Source organism: Puntigrus tetrazona, chromosome 21 (genome assembly GCF_018831695.1).
Source record: "Puntigrus tetrazona isolate hp1 chromosome 21, ASM1883169v1, whole genome shotgun sequence".
Classification (NCBI taxonomy): domain Eukaryota; kingdom Metazoa; phylum Chordata; class Actinopteri; order Cypriniformes; family Cyprinidae; genus Puntigrus; species Puntigrus tetrazona.
In genome coordinates this window covers 13,558,942-13,584,266 of record NC_056719.1, presented here as the reverse complement: position 1 = coordinate 13,584,266, position 25,325 = coordinate 13,558,942, and the positions used below count along the sequence as shown (strand labels likewise).

Below are 25,325 nucleotides of genomic sequence, written 5' to 3'. Positions count from 1 at the left end.
TTTTAGTTTTGTTACATATTTAAATATAAAATATATGAATTTAAAATCATTTTAATATATATACTGTATTATACATAATATACACAGTACACACATTATGTAAACAACTTTTTATTAAACTTTATTTTTAATTTTGAAGTACACAATCTTGCACGTTAACTTATTGTGACGTTAACTTATTGTGACGTTAACTTGTTGTGACGTTAATTTATTTAAAATACTTTTTCTTCAAATTATGCTGTTGAAATATCTATGGTTAGGGCTTTTCATTTTGACAGACCTGTAAACTCACATGTAGTATTAGTATCACTATATTGGCCCAGGAAACGCTAAGTATTCTAGTCCTTGACGGAGGCTTGTTTATTCACAAGTTCATTAGGATGTGGTGCTCAATATTGATTGTGATGGCTTGATTGCAAGGCATGGCACACAGCTCAGGAAACCACCTGCTCACTTCATTAAAATTTATTTATTCAGTTTTGTGTTCACTTCTGTGTAGGGGAGTCTAAAATGCCGTGGGAGAGAGACAGATGGCTGGTGGGTCTCTTTTGACATGGTATGTCTTGTCTCTGTCTTGCAGCTAAACAATCTGGAACGAGCGACAACTAATAGATGGTCAAATCAGAATTAAGACATCAGAATATATATAAGTGCATTATTCCAAAAACTTAATGGATTAGGCTAAATGTGAAAATTGACATTTTTCTGTCTAAACTGTTATTCTTTATCACACAAGATTTGTAATGCATTGTCAGCTCAGTGCCGTAGGAGTCATGACACATAGACCTGGAAGCTTGGAGCTTCCTTCAGGGCTTGTGATCTACATGCAGGTACTTTGTCCCATTCAACACGCATTTCATATTTTTATGCAGAACTTAAATTGCTAGTGGTTTTTCAGTCACCACCCATCTGGTTCATCTGCATAATATTTGTTTTAAATGAATGATCCATGACCTGCGAATACTTTGAAAGATTCACTTATTTTATAAGTAATCTACAAAAAGGTGTAAAAGTGTGATTTCCAACTAACCAAGAACATTTAAAAAAATACACAAGAATTTTCTTCAAGTAATGAGTGAGCTAGATTTCTCATTTGCATATTTTGTTGCCATGACAACTGCATGTAGAGGGAACAAGCATCACGGACGAGAGTCTGTCCACATGTTTGAAGAGCAGGGACACTGACCACATGCGCACACTTTCATCTTTTCCTGTGGATTTCATTGTACAAAACAACCAAACAAAAGAAATTAGCAAAACAATAAATTTGCTCCACAACGGATTTATAAAACATTTAATTTACATTTTTAAATTATTTTTCAGGAGGAGTAAAACAGCAGACAGATAAAGAAGAACTGAGGGCATTAGTTGTGCATCAAACTTGAGATCTCTTCACAGAACCACCCACATTCAGGCATATCAATGCTCTTCCTGCACAGATGTCTCCAAAGTCATCAGAGGTATTTGAAAAGAGGCCGGGGTCCGTACTTGAACAGTGTAAGTGAAACGGCTACTGCAGCAGTTTTTGGGGGCAAAGTAGAATGACGTGCCATGTCCTTCCCACACATAATGCCACTTTGTAAAATTGAAGTCTCTTTCAAGACACTGGAGGTTCGGAGGATAGTGACCTGAACTTGACACGGAGTCCTAGAAGGCGGCAGACTCTATAAGACTGAGCTTGTATACAAGTAAGGCATTGTGGGTTCATTGACCAAAGAGGAGAGTGAGAAATTGCTCAGATTTTACCGGGTTTTAAATAGAGTAAACAAAGCTAGACTAAACGATCATTTCGTAAAAGACGTAACAGCAACAACAAATACCAACAAAACTAAAGTTGTTTATATTTTTTACAAAAGCTTTTCTTTAAGATATCCTCAAATATAAAGTAAGAAAAAGTACAAAGACAACAAAACCAGTTAAATGCGGACACTTTATCAACGAGAAAATAACAGATTGTTGTTTGTGCGCAGGCTAAATCTTTTACATACAGTCACTGTTGACAAGACAAAGTACGCTAAAAAGCAAAGGTGGGGACACCTATATAAAAGAAATAGTTCATTAACAAATTCAAATTCTGTCATTTCCTCACCTTGTGTTGTTGAAACCTGTATAGGAGTCATCATCTAGTAAAATGTGTGAGCTGCTCTTTTTTTTTTTTTTTTTTTTTTTTTTTTTTACAATTAGTTATTTTAAATAAAAGCCTTAAACTTCTGTCTTTGACTCTAATAAAGCTATCATATGGCTTCAGAAGACTTGCAATATAGAGCACAGGTTGTATGGTCTGCATTTATGGGGTTTTTGGAGCTTGACAAGCCTCAGGCCCATCAAAATACACTACTGAAAGCGAACAGCTGAGATATTCTATTTAACTTCTCCTTTGGTGCTCCATGAATGAAAAATTTATAGGCCAGCTCTCCCTTTAAAAAAAAAAAAAAAAAAAAAAAAAAAAAAAAAAAAAAAAAAAAAAAAAAAAAAAATCATATACAAATATATTTGTGGCATTAGATCATAGGTAACAAAACTTGAAATGGTTGGCTGTAGTTCTGTCATTTTATGGAGCTTGTATCTGTGTTGATCACAAACCAGTTCTCTCCTATGGATACGGACCATAAACTAAACTAAGTATTGTCCTCATTATTTCATGAAACATTGAAGACAGATATGGTATTTAAAAAAAGAAAAGGAAGGAAGGAAGGAAAAAAACATAGTAAAGAGGTCAGATTCTTGCCTTAAAAACATGGTGGCTATGCCATTTTTGCAAGTGAGTTTTATTTCCACCATGCACACCGCATTTCCACCATGGGCATTGTTTTATCAAGCCAATATACAACCATAAAATTCAGAGGATTACCATTTACATTGCCATGTACAATTTCCATGGTTTCACTCAATATCCAAAGACGAAAACCAAAGTAGTCAGTGCAGTTTTGTACAACATAGGTTTTATAAGCTTCTGAGGCAAATGTTACACCTTCATGCCTAGACTCTTCCCAAGTTAGCATTTTAATTCTGTGATTGTGATCGTCCACACCTCAACTTCTACTGAAGGTGTAATCAGAAAGTTGAGATGTTTGTATCCTTAGGGTGTGCAGAAGAAATTCTCAATTGCACCAATGCCTTCAACGGACTGCTTGCACTTGCACGCATCTCGAGAAGGACTCTTACCATCCTACCTAGCAAACTAACCTACTAGTGAATCTGGAAAGTGTGCGTTGTTTTAGCAGATGACTCTTGAACCGAAATATACACAAATGTATACATCTCCCAACCATTGCCTTCAGAACCTGCAGTCTGATAGGGCGCAGAGGTTGTCCAAGGTTTGGGTCACTGGATAAATCTTTACGCTTCCACCTCAGCACATGGAGATGGTCACGTTGATACCCAGGTTGCCATTGTCTGCAAACAGGTGGGCAATAGAGGTATCAAACACAAGACAGTCACTGTTCATGATGGCTGCTGCTACACCATCGTGGATCGAGCGCGGCGTGGCCTCCCATGTGAGCCGCCTACGGTTGCCGTTCAACTCGAGGCGGTAGGCAAAGTTCTCCGCTTGCTTTCGCGTGCCAATGAGCAGCACGATGGCAAAGAACTGCTGGTGTCCCTCGTATTTCTCCTGCTTCTCTAGAACCAGCATGAAGTGGTGGCCGAAACATGATTGCATCATGACCCAGTCCACAGCCCCCGGTAGATTAATATCCGTGGCCAGAAAGACAATGTCCTCGCCTTGTAAAGTGGTAATGGATTTATGGGCATGCATAAGATGTGGCATGACGGCTTCCAGGGAGCCCTGCCATTTACAGGAAGCCCCCGGGCATGGGCAGGTGTAGGGCCGGAACTCACAGACTTCTTCGTGCTCGGGCTTCTCGCTGTGGTGGAGAGACAGCAGACATCCAGCTGAGGCATACTGCGGGAAAACAGAAATGAGACTCGCATGAGCACAAGTATAAAAAAACAAAGAGATTTTTAGTGACTGACTGAACGAGAGTGAAGAGACTCAAGATCAAGAGTGCTTGGGTAAGTAATGGGGCAACACTGAAAGAGTAACTGATGATAAAGGACAAAGAGAGTAGCAGGAAAGGTGAGTGGGAGGCTGAAAAATGGTGAGAACAAATGGGAAAAAAAGGGGAAAACTAGGATAAGGGGATTTCAGGAGGGCAGGTCAAGGACACAAGAGATAGGGAATTATATATAGAGGGAACTAGGCCATGTGTCGAGATATGTCAGTATCATTTGAAGCGAACCCATAAATTGCACAGAGTAATTTACGTCCGTTTGTGTGTGTACTTGCCATAGAAGCGACGTTGCTGCTAATCATGTGTCAAGCTGTGACAACCCTCTCATTTTTTATGCACGTGTCCATGCAGTTTGGGAAAATGAGTGGGACGGATCGTGTTGCTTTAAGATGAATAGCACAGCAAGGCTCTTTTTGATTATCTCAGGAAGGGAATATAAATGAAGGTCAAATATGAATGTTACCCCAATCTGCTCACTTTGTTGGAAATGTGCACACTGCATGACTTTCTTTGCTCACTCTAAAACCGACATTTATCTCTCTGACTGGCCCACAGGATTGGACTTGCAACAACAAAAGGAGAAATCCCACAATAACCTGATAAATGCCCTTCCCAGGGAATTTCATCAGCTTAGCAGCGCGGCATTAAAAACAAGGTATTTAGTTCAAATTATAGGTAAAGGTTTAGAATTCGACAGAAATGTCAGACCATCAGCAAAGCAACAAAGAAAGAAAATCCTTGCATGAATAGGCTGGGGAAAAGGAGCAAACCTACTGGTTTACTGACAAAAGACAAGCTCAATTATGTCTAGACAGTAAAGAACTAAGACCAAATAAAAACACCTTTTTTCAAGCATACAAGTTAAGCATTAGAGATTTTTTTTTATTTTATAAAGCATTATCTGATTCTTTCTTATGAAGTTTCTAGAAAATCTATGTAAACTTCATTAATTAGAGTTAAATCATTACACCACAGGATAATCCGTTTCTATCAGGTTAGAGTAAAGCTGGAGGTGTGGACGTTCAGCCCACTAAGCGCCCCCCCCTCCCACAAGGGTGTGCTTCAATATCTGCCAAATTAATTATTAATCGGAGTGGTAAGTCACCGGCTGCCTAGCAAAAATCAATGAGTGACAGCCGTTATCCAGTGGTCCAGAAGACCCCAGAGGCCGTAACTGCCTTAAAACACTGACATTTATTGTCAAAAGCTGTTAAGAAGCAACTAGGGAGAAAGAATCGTTATATCTCCTTCACGTTACATTGGGTTTTCCAAACTGTCTTTTATTAGGACATGGCCTATGTCCAAATACCCTCAAATTCATTACGCTAATCCTTCCTCATTTCCCAGCCTTTCTTTTACGAATCAAACAATCTGACTTCTGGAGGTGTGGAAGGTTTATGCGTCCCATCTCTTTCCTCCCATTCAGACAGTTATCCTCTTATCCACCTTTTTAATGAGAGAAAGACAGGATTTTGAGCAGTAATCCTAAGGCCGTACGGTGGAGATAAAGCCTCTGTCTAGAGCCTGTTGGAGCTGAGGGTATTGGGGTAGTAGGAAGAAATAGTATCAAGTGTCTATTTAGGGTACATTGTGAAATGTGTGATTTTATGCAGATGTGTGTATTCAGTCATTACCAAACCTGATTCTGAGAGTGAACTTTACAAAACAACCCTGTATAACACTTATCTTTGATTGATTAGCCCCTACAGCGAACAAATTAACTGTGTGTTTCAATACCACTTTGGAACATTGAGTCATTGACTGCACCGATATGCCCACAATTTGAAAAAAATCAATTCCAATAAAATGAGCACAGCAACAACATACAAAATTCATCTGCCACTGGCTACAAATTGAATTCACTTTAATTAAAACTTCAAATCTATCACCAGCAAACATTGCTCCAGAGACCTGATGAAATAATAAGTGAAGTGCTCTCTTTCTAGTAAACCCTTGACGCTGTGCCAAGCTAGCCCTGTGGAGACGCATAGACCCTGGGCTGGGAGCTTAGCTCCTGAATTATTTACACATTTCCGCATTTAAGTTGCAAATTATACAGCCACTTTAGCCAAGAGGGGAAGTCATTGGATATGCTCATTTTGATGAATGACAACGAATTTTGACAGTTTATTAATTAGTTTTTGTGTGTTGAAATGGACGTGTGTTTTCGAATAAGCAAATTAACATCAAATAAACCAGAACACGAAAAGGGCACATAAGAGTCAAGGTCTTCAGATGTTCTTTGGTGGTTTTAATCTTACCCTAAACTAAAATTATTAATTTTCAAAATATATTATTAAAGAGTTTTTTTTTTTTTTTTTTTTTTTTTAAAACAAGGCATATGGGCTTGGATATTTCTCAAAGCACAATATAAGAAGCCTAAACCTTGAGAAAAAGTAATTAGAAGAAGTAGTTTGCTGCAATATATTTTATTGCCATTTTTGCATCTTAAGGCCAAACTATTATACTATAACATACTATTTACTAAAAGTATGCAAGCAATATGCTCAACTTTACAACAAGCTGCCAGATAACTGTACTTGTAGCACAATGAGTTTAAGTTCAAGGGTACCTTTTCTTTTACCAATGACTGATGCCTCTGCCAACAGTGTTGACAGTTGGAAGAGTGACAGTGGGAAGTCCTGGGTAGCCTCATTTCAAGAAACTATTGATGTTTCCCATACATCTATTCAGAGCAATGAATGAGAGGCAGGCTTATCTCTCCTCCATTAACAAGCAGGAGGACCTTGAGTTGCCATCACCAACGTGTCAGTTGAAAAGGATGGCGTCTCAGCCCTCACATCCCCAGAGACAGAACTCAGGACAGAGGAGATGGCATCATTACCATGTCTTTTCCCTTCTCCCTCAAGGACAGGGTGAGTGCACATATGAAATGGCAGGAGAAATCACTCTTGAGACCAAGTGAGGCCACCAGCATCTTGGTTCCTTCTTATAAGACACCATGTAAGCACATGACCTCATCACTGCTGGGAAGCGGCTAGACTCGGGTCATAATTAGAATCAACTCTGTGGGGGCCTTACGAAAAGCCTGTGCATCAGGCACCGAGAAATCTGATTTCTCCTGATCTGTGGCAAGCCATCGCACCCACTTCTACCACTGCAATGGAGGCCTAGACACTCGCTTTCCCACTCTGGAATCAATAGCAATTTAGTTAAAAGTTTCAGAGCTGAAATCAGCCCAGTGAAGGCCGGAGTAATTAGGTTAGAGGGGGGAGGGGAATCCTTGCTTGCCATCATCTTGCTCTCGCTCGGTTCTTCAATTACATTTAATGTTTTTTTTACGCAGCAATTAGTGTAATGTGTTTGTATAAACACAGTATAATTGACATTGAGATGAAAAGAAAACAGCATTCGAGAATTCTGTACAATATATGAAAACATTTTACTGCAACATTAAAACTGCAATTTTGAGAATTAAGTCAATGTTTGGGAATAATTTCATAATATGCCTTTTACAAAAATGAAGTCATAAACCATATCCACTTTAATTAGTGTTTAAGCCTTTTACTAATTGTGTTATAATGTCTACTTTGAGGTTAGTTTCTTTGTGACTTTATTGTCTTAACTTTAATTAGATTTAAATTGATTTTTTTTTTCTATTACTATTATACTATCATGAGAGCATTCTTAACAGCATGATTATATCCCTACAAACACCACACCAATATTCCCTATAGGGAAATTATATTCCCTTTCCGTAAATTATATTACATTTAAATTTTTTAAATCTAGTATGGTCCTGAACCAAACAGCTATTGAAGTACCATAATATGCGACCCTGCGAGAAAAAAGAATAAAAAAAAAAAGTCATAAGTCATATATTTGTAGCAATAGCCAATAATAGCTACATTGTATGGGTCAAAATGATTGATTTTTTCTCTAATGCCAAAAATCATTAGAATATTTATTACAGGTCATGAAGATATTTTGTACATTTACTACCATACATATATTAAAAACTTTTTTGCTAATAACTTGATTTGGACAGATTTAAAGGCAATTTTCTCAATATTTAATTTTTTTGCACCCTCAGATTCCAGATTTTCAATAGTTTCAAAAACCTAAAAACAACCCTCATCACTGGTATTGTGCTCCAGGATCACATATGATATCTTGGAAAAAAAACAACTATAATATACTGAAGATGGAACTATGATCTTCAGTACTTACCTTGCTTCCTGGAAGTGGTTTGGTGTGGCAAACCGGTCGATTTGTGCCTGTGACACAAACACCTCGTTGTCGTGGCCAACCGAGCAGGCACCGCAACTGGGACAAATCCCTCAGGAGTGGGAAACAGGAGGCCGGGCACAACATCACTTCAAATGCAACCCTACAATAACTCTTCAGTCAGAATGTTTTGAGACCGTTTGCCTTCTTGGACAAAATTAGACTAACCTAATTCTAGCTTCAGCTTCCAAAATCAAACCCAAAGCAATGCTCAAGAAAACGGTTTATAGTCTCTCCATTCACTTGTCGAGAACGTCTGAAGAATCTTGCTGTGTACCCCAAAGAAATTTACTTCATATTTGTGAGGAATGAACCTGCTGACCTACCAAGGAGGCAAACTGAACACGCTGTACTCTTTCACTCAAGCAAAAACACCATTCCCACGAGTGCATTTGAACAAGTGCAAGTGTGTACGGCAGCGCTGAGTAATTACACTGAATGCCTCACTGTTTACCTCCGTTTCTGACAAGGATGCTTTTGTGTCCTGAAGGACACAGCGGGGATAAAAACCACGTTTCACATCTACTGCCAAAACACAAGACTCGTGGATCCGTTAAAACGATGCACCCACCATCTATGCTTGCAGAAATAGAGTATAACCAAACAAATGATCTATTGATTCAAAACGTACACCATGGACTGCACTGTCCCCTACAGGACCAAAAAGAGACCCACGCTGCGATTCCCTAGCTGTACCAAAACTGTCATTTGTCGAAACACCTCAATCCCAATTTAAATTCTCTTATTCCATGCAGAAGCAAAAGAATTCTTTCCTCTCAGTTCCCAATTCAGGATTTTCGGCGAACGCAGGTCAAATCAGCGAAGACGGGTTATTTCTTCTGGGAAGCTCTCGGGATGATCCACGAAAACATCTACGAACCGCAGCATGCAGTCAAAATTGATCAGCCTCAATAAAAAAAAGCTTCTAAACACAGTCAGAGATCGCAGGTGAGGTGACGTTGCCCACAGGAAAGCATCAGTCTCGTCCCATATGGTGCAAGATTCTACAAATACAGCTTGTCGAGTGAATGAAATCCCTGCGAAACACAGTCCTTTCTCTTTCCTTTCTTTCTCCCTCTCTCCTCTGTTGTTGCTGCGCTCCGGAGGGTGACAACTCAGCAGAGCTGCGGACGCGGAAAAACATTCTGGACTGCAGCACTGGCAGCACGCTTGCACACGACGGGAGGGGGTGGGAGGAGGAGGAGGAGGAGGAGGAGGTGGTGTGTGTGTGTGTGTGTGTGTGTGAAGGGGGTGGCTTCTCACCTCCCCATTCCTCTGCTCATGTTTTTTTTTTCTCTCTCTCGTGCCTGTAGCACAGCCATTTGGGGACTTCAAGCAAAACGTAATCTACAGGTCTTTCATGTTACATTTGGGTTCGTTTATTCCCTTGCGGCACTTTGAAGGGCAAGTATATGAACATACACTATGCATATACACTAGTGACTGAGTAAGCCGTAAGGGAAAAAGATGATTATATATGCATTGTAAATATATAAAATGTCTGTGCTATATGGGGTCGGAGATATAAAAACAAACAAAAGATATCTATTTTTTTTTTTTTTTTTTTGAAAGACGTCTATGTTTACCAAAAATCTTCAATGTCACATTCCCCTTGAGAAAACATAATATGCTAATTTGGGGAGCAAAAAAACCAAAACAAACAAACAAAAAAAAAAACAGCACCACATTTCTTATTATTAATGTTGATAGGTTGAAAATTGTAACCAAGCAAAATGTATTTAGAGAATTTTTATGCAATAGGAGTGGACTTAAATGCACTGCTGTAATTTACATTTTTCACCATTAGCTGATTGTGATTGCTTCAAAATGCTTAAAAGTAGAAATAAAAAATGTATAAAAAAGATTTTTATATTTTTGTAAACTTTCGACTGTATGAAAACTATTTTTGATTAGTAATAGGCATTGTCCTATCCTATACGTCAATGGAAAGCTTTCAGATGATGTATAAACCTCAAATTATTTATAGATATATTTTTTTTTGAGAATATTTAATTATATAATTAATATTACACCTTAAAATCATATGGCACCTTATGTAATGAAATATCTAAATGCATACTATGCATCTTACTGTGAACAATGCATGCATACAGTATGTTTATTTATTGTTTTAAAATTGCTTTTAGAATTCAAATGTCATAACTACACTAAACAGATTTCATTTAGTCAGACAATCAGCTTGCGTTCAGATCAAAAACAGAATCACGTTCTAATCCATTTCAATCAAATGTCGGTTACAATACATACATATTTCATTTACATTTGGTGACTTGTGTATATAAATACGCTGCCCAGCCCTTATCCTGAATATTCCATAAATGTTCGTGTTTTTGCCTGTAAATAACCACACAAGGCATTCGACTTTCTTTTGTGAAGCACAGCTGGCTTGCTGACTATGATTTCTCCTCATTTCCCTTTTATCATGCTCTCCCTTTCACAGCCCTCCTTCGACCTCCTGCAATAGTGTTTCAGATACACCCGGATGCATTCACGCATCTGCGAGGTTGGAAGTAGATCTAGCCGTCACTACCACAGATTTTATTTACATTCAAGCACAGGGAGAAAGACAATATGTCTCACTATATTCTACTCATCTTTACCCTCTTTCACTTTCTGGGTGAGTGCCCTCACACGCACACACACAAGCAAGCCTCGTACCTCTTGGCTTCCCCGCAGTGGAAAGGCCGCCTATTTTTAGCCTGACGATGACTGGCAGCACAATCAGGAGGTTACAATTAGAGGGGTACGTGAGATGGAGTCTGACACTTGCATTCTCATTTCATTACAATGACATGCATGAGCATTAAGGTGTGGGTGGGATGAACAACATTGCAATATGAGTAATTTTATATCACAGTAACACATATATCAGGACAGTTATTTTTGGAAGAAAAATAACTCACAACCTAAAAAGCATTAGGCTTATATAATAACCCTGAAGTAATTTTTTTTGGTTGAAAATTTACTAAATGACAATTTTATAAAAAGAAAAACAAGCAAATATTATTAAGGATCGTTATGGCTAGTAGTAACAATTTTGTACATTAAAATAAAAACAGATAAAACTACAAAATACTGTTTTAGAATATAAATACTATAACAATATTTTTCGGTGGTAATGAATATTAAATATTATTCAACTTAAACATTAACGGTATGTGTGCACATAAGGGAAAATTAAGCAAATAAATACATCCACAATTCAACATCAAAAAAATAAAAGATAAAAATTGGCAGATTACTAATACGGTCAAGTGATATTTTGTTTACCAAACAATACAATTTTAGCTTGGTGTTGTCAGATTTTAAATATCATGCTGAAAACATAGCGCGCAGGACTGGATATTTGTTGACATTTCTACTTGACACACGTTATACACTGTCATACCACTGAGCTGTAATGAGAATATGGACACACACACACACACACACACACACACACACACACACACACACACACACACACACACACACACACAGGAGATGAGCTGAAGAAAGTGTACTGTATCTCTCCAGCTAAAGAGCCTGATGCGTTTCCATTTGGACCCAATGATGAGATATGAAAGATATGCTTCAGACGGATGGAGACAGAGAGAGCTAGACTTGCCTTGGGTTCTCAAAACCAGGCAATTCAATTAAGAAACGGTGCTCTTGGATTTATGAGCCTTGAGAGATTGACCCATGATTGCAGTTTAAATTTAATGTTCACTGAGCAGGGACAGAGAAAGATCGTATTGATATCGCTTCAGAACAACAACACAAGGCCGTTTATTTTACAGGAGACTGTAACGCGTTTTTACAGTAATGAATTAGCATCAGCTCTCTGTTAAACACCTTTTGAAAAACATTTTATTTTCTCTTTGGCTACAGCTGGCACAAAGCTCATCCACTTGCTATAGTGGCATGCTTTCTACAAAAACTAAAATTCTAATTAAAAACTAGGGATATCAACAAATATCCAGTCCTGCGCGATATGTTTTCAGCATGATTTTTAAAATCTGACAACACCAAGCTAAAATTGTATTGTTTGGTAAACACGATATCATTTGACCATATCGGTAATCTGCCAATTTTTGTTTTTTGTTTGTTTTGTTGATGTTGAATTGTGAATGGAATTCCCATGTTAAAACTATAATTATAGTAAATATTAGCACAAGTCAATCTTAACTGGCCTGAAAACACACACACACACACACACGGTTGTGGATGTATAATATTATTTCAAACCTATCCAAACAGGGAGAGGCTAGTCTTTATCACCCGCCTTCCAACAGGCACCGATGTATGCCAAAGCCATACTCAAAGAGTTCAACAGTGAAGACCACCTGTCAATCAATCAACTGTAGACCCCAACACCACAAAGCGCACAAAGAGCCAAGCGAGACAGTGACTAGATGAGATTGGCAGCCTGCCAGTGTGAGCACACTCCAAAATCACTCCCATTTCTCTTTCCTGTACGCGCACAGCAGCTCTTACACAGACACGAGCAGAATGTAAAGAGCTGAGAAATGTGAAAATTTTAGGGTCGACAGAGTGTGAAATGTAAATGATGGAGAGACTATGAAAGGAAAGAAGAGAGAGAATAAATTATAAGCGGGACGTTTTCCTCTCCTAGATTGGAGGCAGCAGTCAAAATGGATACTTCCGTGTGGAAATGTATGGCATTATACAAATTTATATTCTGCCACAAGTCATTTAGTCTAAATAATATTCATTATCTTGACTCGCATGGCATTTACGCGTGGTTATACTATGGAGCTGTTGAATGCTTGAATCTGATTGGCTGATGAACGTGTGCAATTATTCGCCAAATGGTTTCTATTATTTCAAAGGTCTGACAACCATATATATACACACACACACACACACACACACACACGTCTATGCTTACAGCAGCAAACTAACCAAAACCCACTACGACACTGGCCAAACAAATATATATACTAAACAATATGACAAAAACGACACTCATTTCCATGTTTCCCACAGAGGCACTGGATAGACAAAGTACAAAAGTACCCTAAAATATAAATGAAATAAATATAATCTGATCTATGTCTTGTAGTATGAGCGGAATAATTATTTTTCTAATAATTCAACGTCAGCTATTCCTTACCTATATTATAAACTACTGATGTGCTATCTCGCTGCAAAACACATCCATCCTCACGGGAACTAAAGGTCATGTAAAACTGAATAACAGTGATGCATCGACATTTCACATCCACCTCTACTACCTACCAATAATGAAAAAAAACAACAACAAAAAAACGTAACCAACTGAGTATGACAGGAAAGTGCAATAGGTTTCCATGTTGTTTTTCCAAACCAATTCACAAACAACATTCAACCTCTGTCTGACCAAATACTACACATCATGACCAGAAGCACAAATCACTGGCTTGAAAATCTGTCTGGTGGCATGTCCTACCATCAATATCATTTATTCCTCAAATCCTAATTGGGTAAAACAAGGTTCAGTCGCACTTTCATTTAATTTGAGTCCCATTGTATGACAAAACTGCTGTGTCCCCTTGAGTTTAGCCTCCTGGGAGTCATTCAGTGCAGGCACAATAGCCCAAGCTGCCCATCTCTGCTCCAAATGGCCCCTGATTAAAAGGCTCCGTTAAGTGAATGAACGAAGCAGCTGGATGGGGACAGACACAGGCTGTAGAAGAAGGCCTACAAAGAGAAGATGATTGAAATAGAGACAATTGACGCTATCCCATTAATCTCGCCTGACTTTTTACCTTATTCACATAGAACTGGATCTGGGAGGGGCATATATTAAGCCATATATCTACAAAGAGGATTGGTGGCCCTCACTTACCTTAAATCCATGGATGGGTTAAATAAGCTAAGTGCTCGCTAGTTTAATGGGATGAGAAAAGGTCACCCAGTAAGGGATTGATTAGGGCTGGCTAAAGAGCTCATTGACTGCACTGTAATGGACATTAAACAAAGCTTAGGCGATGAGGGCCGAAGGTTAAACTACATAATATTCAGCAAAATGTCTAAATGCATATTTCACTGCATGTTAAAACTGCTTTACTTTCCATACAAAGTCTTTTTTTATTTGCAATTTTCTTCCCTTTCAAACGTCAACCTATTTAATCACAATGTTTGACATAAAGGGGTTCTGACGTCAATAGTCACTCTAAAGCGTTCGTTCCCCCAAAAATGTTAATTATGTCATTAATTACTTTGTGGGTCCAACCCCCGTAAGTCCTCAGTTAATCTTAAACAAACAAATTAAGATATTTGATGCATTCAACCATTTTGGACAATGTCCACTGAACACAATCAGCACATGCTTTCTGTGTTAGCTGCGCCACACTGATGTTCTTTTCATTCAAAGAAAAAAAACAAATGAACGTCCTTGTAGTACAGCCGACACGAAACAGCATAAGCCGTTTGCATTCAGTGGATACTATCCAAAACGGTGCTCAGTGCTCAGTAATGAAGTCTTTTTTTTCTTTGCATACAAAAAGTATTCTTTTCTTAGTATTCTCCTTGCAATATTTCTAGACACTGATCATGTTAATTGCATTGCAGTCTATGACAAAAATATCTTAATTTGTGTTTTGAAGTTGAATGGAATTCTTGCAATATTGGAATGACGTGAGGGTGAGTAATAAATGACCAAATTTACATTTCCAAACCCATATGACTGACTCATTCAATTCATTCTTGTTCATATAATAAATGTCAATGGAGCCCAAAATGGTATTGGTCTCCAATGACTTATTGTAGCAGAATAAACAAACAAATAAAACAAACAAGATAAAGAGTTTTATTTGCTTCTTTAATGTTCCACAGAAGTCAGTCTGTCATACAGGTTTGGCACAATATAACAGTAAATAAAAAAAAAAAAAAAATGGTGAAATGTCCTTCATCAAAATGTGCTGATCAATTTAATTGCTTGTAGCATACTTTAAATTTTAAAAGTACATTCTGTAACAATTAAACATGCAGATGAACAGAATACACTTAAGTGTATTTTGAATTTAAAAGGAGCTTAAAAAAAAAAAAAAAAAAAAAAAAAAGCTGCATTTGTAATGGCATTTGAAAAGTACATTTAATGCATACACCTAACATGACTTGATTACAATTTTATGTGCACTCTTAACACATACATTTTTATAATGTACTAAATTTGAACTTCATCGTTACACTTATAAATAGAAATATATTTAAATACAAGATATACAAGTTTTAACAGAAATTACGTTCCAGTATTTTTTGTTTGCCATTTTGTGTGTATATTCAGCAGTGCACTTTAAACCATATTTCAAAGACAACTGAAATAATTAGATAATTATATGAAAATGTGTAACACTTTAGAATAGGTAACACTTGTTAACTATTAACTATGCCTTTTTCCCCCTCAACAAATTCTTAATTTGTTGCTTAATAAAGCCAGTTAGGTAGTTGTTAGGTTTAGATGAGATGGGGATGTAGAAAAAGGTCATGTAGAATAAGGCATTATGTGAAGTAAATGTGCTTAATTAGCACTAATAAATGGTTAATATTCTAGTAATATGCAAGCTAATAAGCAACTAATAGGGGTAACTAAAAGTGTTACCTAAAAATGTACTTGAGTCCTACTTTAAATCATTCTTGAGTTCAACTAATTGCATTTAATATACATTTAGACTGTTTTTGATCAATTGTAAATGATTAAATGTCATTTACATTAAATTACAGTCAATTTATTCTTTGAGGCCTATAATTACGACAACGCGTATTCTTTCACAAAAGTATTCTAGAGTTTGCTTCTTTGAAGATGTGTCACAAAGAGTTCAATTAACCTATTAACTTTAAAATGATTAATTGCTTTTCCTGTGGATCGCTGTACCCCATTACCCTGTCCAGATTTCACAATGGGCCATTTTTCCTCGTGGCCAGTGAGCCATGATCAGTGGAGAGGCACTGGAAGGTTGTGGCCCTCGGGGCAGAACCGTAAGCGAGGCAGATGTCGCATCATTAAACGGGCCAGCCAGGGAGGGCGAGCAGAATGTGGTCAAGGATCACTGCGTCCATCATTAACGCAGAGAAGAAGCCAAGAGTGACGCATCGGTGTGCCCACGAGGCGGATACAAAATGCTGCTGACATGGCACGAGAGGACGTCAATACTGTTTTCCATAGGCATGCCCGCTCACAATCTACAGCAAGAGAGCAGAAGGAAGAAGCTGCTTGGGTGCACTGCATTCCAGCATCAGATAATCCAATTTGAAGATGGAGCCAGGGATGATATCGCTCAGTGCATGATGTAAATCAATTCCGTTCGTATATTAAAGAGCTGCAGGAAATGTAACTACTGTGCTTACGGGAATGTGCTATTACTTCAGGCTTCCTAATGAAGTGGAGGAAGTAGATTCCTGACACTGCAACCATATTTAAAAAAAAAAAAGTTCTATAAGAAGATGCACTAGCTGATTTTGGGAGACAGAACCAATAAAAAGTAATAATATTATTCTAAATCACCCGTATCGTTGCATATTTGTCCCACAGAAAAGCTTTGTCTTTTAGTGCGGGGTGCAGATAAAAACGAACTGACATTAACAAGATGTGAAAAACACCTAATTATTTATGAGAAAATATAGAGAGCTAAATTAAAACAATAAGGCCAATAAAAGAGCCTAAATATGACGATGCCCTTGTTGGAGCGGAAAAGTAAACAGACATAATTGCTCAAGACTCAATGGGACTATTAATAACACTACTGAATTATCTATAAGTGTCCGTGTATGTGGCAATTACAGTTGTGACTCTGTAATATGACCTATGGATATAATAATTGAGGTCGTATGCTCTTCGGTGGCACAAAGAGGTGTGTATGCATTCAGCGGCTTCCGAAATGACAAGTGACAACGCGAAGAAGATTTTCGCTGAATCAGCAAGAAGCAGCATTTAGAATCAGTACTAGTTTGCTCATTACCGTGCATTCTTTAAATAAAGCTAAAAGAGCTAACTTGGCATTCTTTCTGCCCTTTCCACAAAATATTGCCGACTGTGGTATTTTTAATCTGAAAATATACATACAAAATGATAAATGTATTATTTATGCAAATATTCAGTAACTGTGTGGCAAACATTTCCCCCCAAAAATTAACAAATGGATATAATTGATGCCACTATCCACATAAAAAAAAAAATCTGGTGTAAAATGCCTTTGCGAATCAAAAATGCAAATCAGTGCAAATCCACTAGAGTACAAAGTTGCAATATGTTAAGTTTTCTATTGTAACACAGCATTACTGCTGGGCAAATATTCATACATTTAAGAGTGCTGTCTCAATGTTTGCAAAATGCAATTTTGTGTGTGTGTGAAACTTTATATAATAGCTTTCTCAGCTATTATATAAGTTTCATCAAACTTTGGCAAAGAACTTTTCCATATGCACACAGAAACGAAGCAATATTTGTTGTTTCTCCAGTGAAGCTTCTAACAAAATATACTTGATATCACTGAGCCCAGCATTGCTCACTTTTATAATCTCTGCAGGTGTGAACTTCTTGTACAGAAGCAGAAGGCATTACGGTCTATGACATGTTGATAAACAACAATTGCCCTTTATCGACCACATAGGCCCTTGAAATATACGATGACTGCATTACCTCAGATGCCATTAAAATCACTCTGCATTAACCTTAACGCTTCACTTCGGTCATCCTTTCTGCCTTCGACCTCTAGAGATACTCAAAGACACTCTTTCATTTCTGTCATTCTTTGCCCTCTGAAGTTCATATGTCAATGTGCTGACCATGTCCTTTCTCAACACTACCTGCTAACACGCATGCAGTTTGTGTGTATGCGGCTGCAGAGGGGCGAGCGAGTTACCCTGAGCAACTCATCTGTGAAATTAATTACGGGCTGCTCACAATCGTTCCTCTAGTGATATGATGAAGGGACTGCAGCTATTACAGGAGGGGGAGGAAACGCTGTGCGCTAAAATGGTCTTTTGATCCACCTCTTAGCACAGCTCATGTGTGAAAACTGCCGATTTCTCATTAAATCTTTAATTTCTTTACTTAATTGGCACGGAGTGCCTTGAGAACTGCGTGTGTGTTATAATAATGCATGTGGCATATGTACTTATAAGTGCATGGTTTGTGAATAGTAGCATGCTTGAGTTAGTTTACTAAAGCCTTTTCTTGAGAAAAGAGGGAAAAAAATTAATAAAAAATATATATATAAATGCACAGCAATAAATTGTGCATGGTACCATGGAACATATTTAAACACTTCACAACATATGTGCTTTTACCATAGTATTGCATTCCAAAAAAATTTAAATATTAAATGTTAGTACTCGAGTTTCACAACATTTTTCCGAAAATTAAAATGACCATTTGTTTAGTATTAAAATATTGTGAATTTTTATTATTTACTCAATTTTGATTTCATTTTTATATCAATTACAGCTGTCTAACAATAAACTGAATCTATAAACTGCTTTTTTTTTTTTTTTTACATTCAATGTATACAATACATAAAAATGTATTGTGTACTGTGTATACTATTTATATGTAAATACACATACAGTATATAAAGTATAAAATATTTACATCTACACATTTATTATAGGATAATAGGATAATTGGTATCCTTATATTTTAGAGAAATATATAAACAACATTTTTCTTAAATATATACATGTGTTTGTATTTACATATAAATAGACAGTATACACTTATTTATATATATTGTATACTGTATATGTATACAGTATACATATATATATATAATATTTATATATACATGATCTCTATGTTGATTATATCTTGTTTATATATAATAAACATAAAATGGATTTTTTTAAAATCTGATAAAATACATTAACAATATTTTAATATTTATTCTATTAAATTTGTTTTGTAAAGATTTAAAAAAAAAAAAAAAACAAAGTATTTTGTCAATATTTATCATTTGTTAATATTGTTTTTAGATAAGAAAACAAATGTCAGAGATCATTATATATTCAGTTTTAATAAATGTTAATATTTTTCTCATTTAAATTTTTAAAAAATATTTTCTCTTTTCTATAAAATACGCAAAGTACAGGATAATATTGTAAATTTATAAACAACTAAATATCAACACATTTTTAAATGTTATTCAAATGTAAAAACTTTATAGCGGATTGACAAGGCTGTCAGTAAAATTTGGAATCTTGTTCAGCCAAGTGTGAATTTATTGGACGGTGCCCAAAATATCAGCATGACTAACGTCATCCTGCCTGATAGATTTTCAATAACTACGGTAAAGTATGCAAGAATTAATCTACAAGAATATAAGATAGCAAAAATCACAAACGCAATGGTTTTCAAAAGGCAGCAAAGCTTTGTGTGTTGTGCACGCAGTTCTTTGGGGAAGTATTACACTCAGTGCTGCAATCAATGCGACGCATGCGCAGTAGCCAGGTGTCACCAGTGTTCGCCACATTGGGGTGCTCTCCTCTTTAAACAGTCTACGATGGGGATCATGACAAATCTCTAATTCGCCGTTCACCCGCCTCTATTCATAGTGACAGCAGCTTGTGTCTCAACAAACCCACAGAACAGGCTGAAAATAGACTCGCACGGCAAAATAAATGCCCAAGCCCAAGGGGACTAAGCGTATCCATGTCTAATCTGGTTACGTATGCCAGCCGGACACAGCCGCCCGCTGCCAGAGACTGGCGTGTGAGAAAAGCAGCTCAGTGACAGCTCTGAGGAACTGCTCCCTTCCTGCCAGACTCTCTGGGCCTTGCTCCAAACGGACATCCTACATGAGGTGTGCTACTAAGACATCTGAGGAGACACTACGGCTGATATCCAAGTCTTCCATTTCCTTTTCCACTTCTCCCAAAGCGTGCGTTTCTTATAAATGAAATAAATCATTCTCAGGAATGTGAAGAGAGAAACCGATCCGGTTTCCGTTGTATGCTAACAGGGATCTATAGCAGGTTTAAGTATGAATCAGAGAAGTTCAAGTCATGTGGTGCGACATGCAGTCTCAAAAAAAAGGAAGAAAAATAATTAAATTCTCAGATCTATCAGAAACCTGACCTACTCTGATTATAAAAAGGTCAAATGTGTGTATTGTTTGTGTGCAAATCCACAACTTTAGCACATTTATGAGTTAATAACTAAATAATAAAACAATATTTTAAAATAGTTGTAAGTGTACACATGTACTCAAGGTGTAAGAAGGTCGTTTTTTACTTTTAACTGGATGGTTACACCGCATGACCTTTTTAGAGAAGCCTGCCAAAGCCATGACAGTGTGCTAACACCCATTAATGTCCCTCTAGGTCTTTGATAATCAGACATACAGTATCTTAAGGACAACGGTCACAGATACACTACATTATGTAATCTGTGATCACATAAGAGAAATCCATGTGCTCTGCTGATAAAAGCATGATGAGATCTCTGAAATCTTTTGCTTTATGGATTTAAAAGAAACATGAAATGACAAAAACGAAGTCAGTCCTGATTACATTTTCGCAAAGCACATATGTCAATTAAAAAACACATCTTCCTGTTCTGTCAGCCGTTATTCTGTGCTCTTAGCGAATGCTGTTTATTGCACGCACAAATACAGCTCTCCGTAGCCAGTATGGTTTCATATTAAAGCTTGAATGAAACAAGCACAAAAAACAATAACATGTTACTTAATGTAAGTGACAACTAATATAAAAATATATATATAAAATTTTTAGGCTGCATGGTAACAAGTTATTTCAAGTTGAAACAACTATTGTTTTTTTTACAGTACATGTGTGTCACCACTTAAAGTAACAGCAGCCAAATAGTCTAATAACCCAGCTATTGTGCAGTCTGATAAACAAACAAGGAAATCCATATACATTTACAGATCCATATACTTAATTTAGAATTTAATATTTGCTAACTTTATTAAATTTCTGTACATTTCCTACTTGCTGAAAGGCACAGGTATGACATTTATTATAATATGTTTATGTGAGGAGTTTTAAATTCACTTAAATTAGAAGTTATTTTTTTAATTGTAATAAATGTTAAAAACTGATGACTCTTAATTTGTCTAAACACTAATGTTACCAATGGCGACATATAGTAAATGAAATATTAAGAGGGGAAAAAATCTTTTCTAGAAACATCAGTAGTATTGGTATCAGTGATCCATACAAAAAGATGCCATTAAACAAACATTAAAAATGTCCTTTTTTTAAAAGATTGAATGTGAAATTATTGCCACATAAAGGTATATTTAAAATCTTTAATGTTAGGTAATCACAATTTTAAAAAGTGCAATTAGTTATTTTTTAATTGACTAACAGCACAAATTCAAAATAAAATATAAATAAAAAAAATATTTCCATTCTACTATTTTTAAAAAAATGACTTTGTTTAATAATAATAATAAAAAAACAAAAGAAGATATTTTGAGAAGTGTCTCTTCTTTGAGCACACAATAGGAGTTGATGGTCAGAAAAATGTTTTAGGTTATCAACATTTTTCAAAATATCTCCTTTTGTGTTTCATAGAAAAAAGCCATATAGAACAAAGTATCTTAAATGAAGTGTGTCCTCGTTATTAAAGCATTAATTCTACAAAAAAAGGGCCCATTTTTCATTCTAAGGTTTTAAAAATAAAAAAGTCATAAAAATAACCTGTTATAAATGTGGCAATATTGTTGCAAAAAGCTCATCATAAGTGAATAAAATCAAATTATAATAGTAGTATGATACAATGCCTTTAAAGAGCAGAGTTGCTGTCACCTGTTGAGTGCAGCACATGGTTTTCACAACATCCCTCCACAAAAAAAATGAGGTCCCGTATACTTTAATGCTGTTAGTACAGAGCATCGAATAACTAGCTGACAAAGCCCTTTGCTGAAACAACAGCGGATCCAGCTTTACTTTCACTACAAATGGTGGGGGCTACTTTCCTTTACTGATGGCTGGTATCATGCTAGAGACTGCACTACATCACGTACCGGTTGCCACGTCCTGTGGCACTGTAAAGGAGGAAACATTACCCCAGGGAACAAGAGTACTGATCAACTTTCACAGCCCAGTGATAACAGAGAATACAACTTTAATGTATTGATGATGCAATCAAGGTGTTTCAGGTCAGTCACACTACCAAAAAAAAAAATGTAAAGATCAAACAGCCCAAAAAGTAAAAGAAATGAATGTAAGAGCGGAATCTTTGAAGTTTTGATCAGCAAATAACGATCACAATCAAGCTATGTTAGCTTTTAATAAGACTTTAACCACACCATCAAACTTTTTTCCCCCACTAATTGAAGCAGTAAAATATGACTTATCCTCATTTTACATTTGAAATTATAATTCTCCCTGACAATATTTCAGCAATCCCATCATGTGTTTTCTATCAGCTGTTTAGAATCAGAAACAGCAGTTTTGGATCCACAGAACACAGTCAATAAAATGGTGCCATTTATTAACAAAAAGGGTGACAAGGAAACACTAATTTGGTATTTTTCCACAAAATTCTGGAAACTATCAGCACAAAATCATTTCTATAGCAAAAATCTGAAAACAAATGTTACAATTCTGGTGGGACTCCTAACTCCTTATTTGCAAAAAATTAAACATTTGTGATTTTGTTTGCGATTCCTTCAGATTTCTCACACTGAAATAGCAGCCGGATACTTTAGAAAACTTGTTGTAAGTTTACCAAACAAGCCAGGCTTATTTCAGTTAGTCTGGTTTATTCTGAACTAAATCAACTAACAATGAATTATACTAAATAAAATTATTTGGTAAACTTTATTAAACAGACCCCTGGTTGCCTGGCAACATTGCTCAAAATGTTGCCATGTGTATCATCAGCAAGGCTATATGGGGATGCTTTTTTGATGGGTGCCTGTAAAACTATGCCCCTATTTTAAAGTTGAAATGTGTCATTTAATTTAAGGGGAATCACAAAAACAACAACTGTTCCCAAACAGGTTTCCAAAGCACTCCTCATCCGCCTCCTTACCTGCGATTGGTGTGAAACTGATAACCCCGCCTACAAAAACCAAGCCATTGGTTATATTCACACGCTGGCGATGATCGGGACATTTAAAAATAGATTTTTAAGCGATATTTTTCTACGAATGATTATATATTATGGTGTGATAGAAGATGTTGTGATAGAAGAAAGCAAAATATACACATTTCGGCTGGATGTGTCTTTAAATATATAAAAAAAGGTGAATTAAAAACAGGCAGCAAGGCATTTTGGCTTGATGCAATATTTACACCTGTAGGGTCTTGAGCTGTATCCAAACTCATGATTGCCTCTGTGCCATCATTCAGTACTGAATGAAACAATGTTGCAGGCAACTTTGGATTGGTTATGACGGCAGCGAATGCATTTCACTCGTGCTACGGGGTTGTTCTTACCTTACACGGAAACGGCAGAGTAGATGCAACTTTTTCCATTGCCAAGTTCCTTATGCTCGGCGTGAGAGGGCCGCGACAAGTTGGACAACAGCTGAGCTTTTGCCGACACTGGTTACACACCAGATGCCCAGCCTGGCACTGCAAGATCGGGGGCAGCACGTAGTCGAAACACACCGGGCACTCAAACAGCGCTGTCAGTTCGGCTGACTGCCCCGGTAGGGCAGCGGCTGGAAGGGCTACAGCGGCTGCGGGGACCGTACCAGAGCCCGCGACAGAGCCGGATACTCCCGCGGCGGCTGCCGCTGCTGCTGCGGCGGCGGCAGCGGCGGCGGCGGCGGCTGCAGCGGCAGCAGAGGCGGTTGTTCCTCCAGAACCTCCATGCTTACTTCCTCCTGCTTTACCAGCTCCGAGTCCTCCGGCCGCGCCACCCGCAGAGGACGGACGGCTCATGGCGAGGAGTGTAGATCTGAAATGGTGTAAAACCCAGACGAGTTCAAGCCCGAGAGCCCCACCGTATACTCCCGACTGAAGACAGACTCGGTTCCGAACAGCCTCCAGTCCCCCGCGGATACAACATGGCCGCCATAGTTTGAGAGCGAGTAACGAGTCTATTGGAAGAAAGGGCTTTGATTGACACTCTCCTCAGCCAATCACAGAGCTGCTCTCGACGTTTATGTAAGAGTCGCTGGAATATGTAGTAATTACGTGAGTGGCTGTAGTGAAATAAACAGTTGCATTGTGACCAAGGATGTTTCACCGTTCTGTGCAATCAAGAGACTGTTGCATTTATAAGCCTCAAAATATTTTTAATAAACAGAATGAGTTATGTGGATTAGATCTAAATAAGCTTTTTACAGAGCTATTAAGTAGAATGAGGCATAAAAGGAATTAATGAATGATATTATATGATCATGGTTATATTTAATACCTCTAATAAACCCCCTCTTTTCTGGCTCAGTGGAAAAATGTTTTACGTCAGTGAGCATGCTTGCGATGCACGGAAGATATGTATGCACAAACAAAATCGATAAGCTACATTACAAGTTTTGTACTCTTTTCATACGTTCTTAATCTAGGTACATTTACATTTTGAAATACACATTTCTGGAATACTCAGTTTCCTAATATGTGTACATCTAAGGTCATTTGTTCTCTGTAAATACAGAAGGTAAAAGTGTATTGATACCACATGCTCTACCAGTTGAGTTAGATATATCATTGTAAACCTGCTATAATGTACACCTTACCACTGAATACTTTTTAATTCATACTGTATAAATCTTGTTTGCCATTTCTTAATTATTCATCTATATATTTCCCACACACCTAACTAATCATTGACCATACCTTATCAGATGACCAGAAGCATGCAAGGAGAGCGTCTAAATATTGAATATAACTTAACTGCATTATAGTAGTATTAACATTTAAATAGTGTCAATATTTATTCCTGGAGTAAAAGCACACAGACATCATCCTGTCTAACTAGCTCCCTCTGCTGGCATTTCAATGAACTATAACGACATTTTATTTTCAAATATTGAAGATTTATGAAATTGTTTGAATACCAACAATAACAAAAAAATTAAAAACATTTTTTTTTGCACAACAAATTTACTCTGTTATGTGTGTTATGTAAATAAATGGTACATA

The 25,325-nt window shown here is 37.1% G+C and overlaps 1 protein-coding gene across 1 annotated transcript; it reads right to left on the bottom strand.

The window, feature by feature from the left end:
- Positions 1-1,279: 1,279 nt before the first annotated feature.
- Positions 1,280-25,237, bottom strand: siah2l (seven in absentia homolog 2 (Drosophila)-like). Its single transcript, XM_043221614.1, has 2 exons — positions 23,673-25,237; positions 1,280-3,904 (listed from the first exon to the last, which is right to left on the bottom strand). The coding sequence occupies exons 1-2, from the start codon at positions 24,120-24,122 to the stop codon at positions 3,353-3,355; spliced, it is 1,002 nt and encodes a 333-aa protein (XP_043077549.1). The 5' UTR covers positions 24,123-25,237; the 3' UTR covers positions 1,280-3,352.
- Positions 25,238-25,325: the final 88 nt, after the last annotated feature.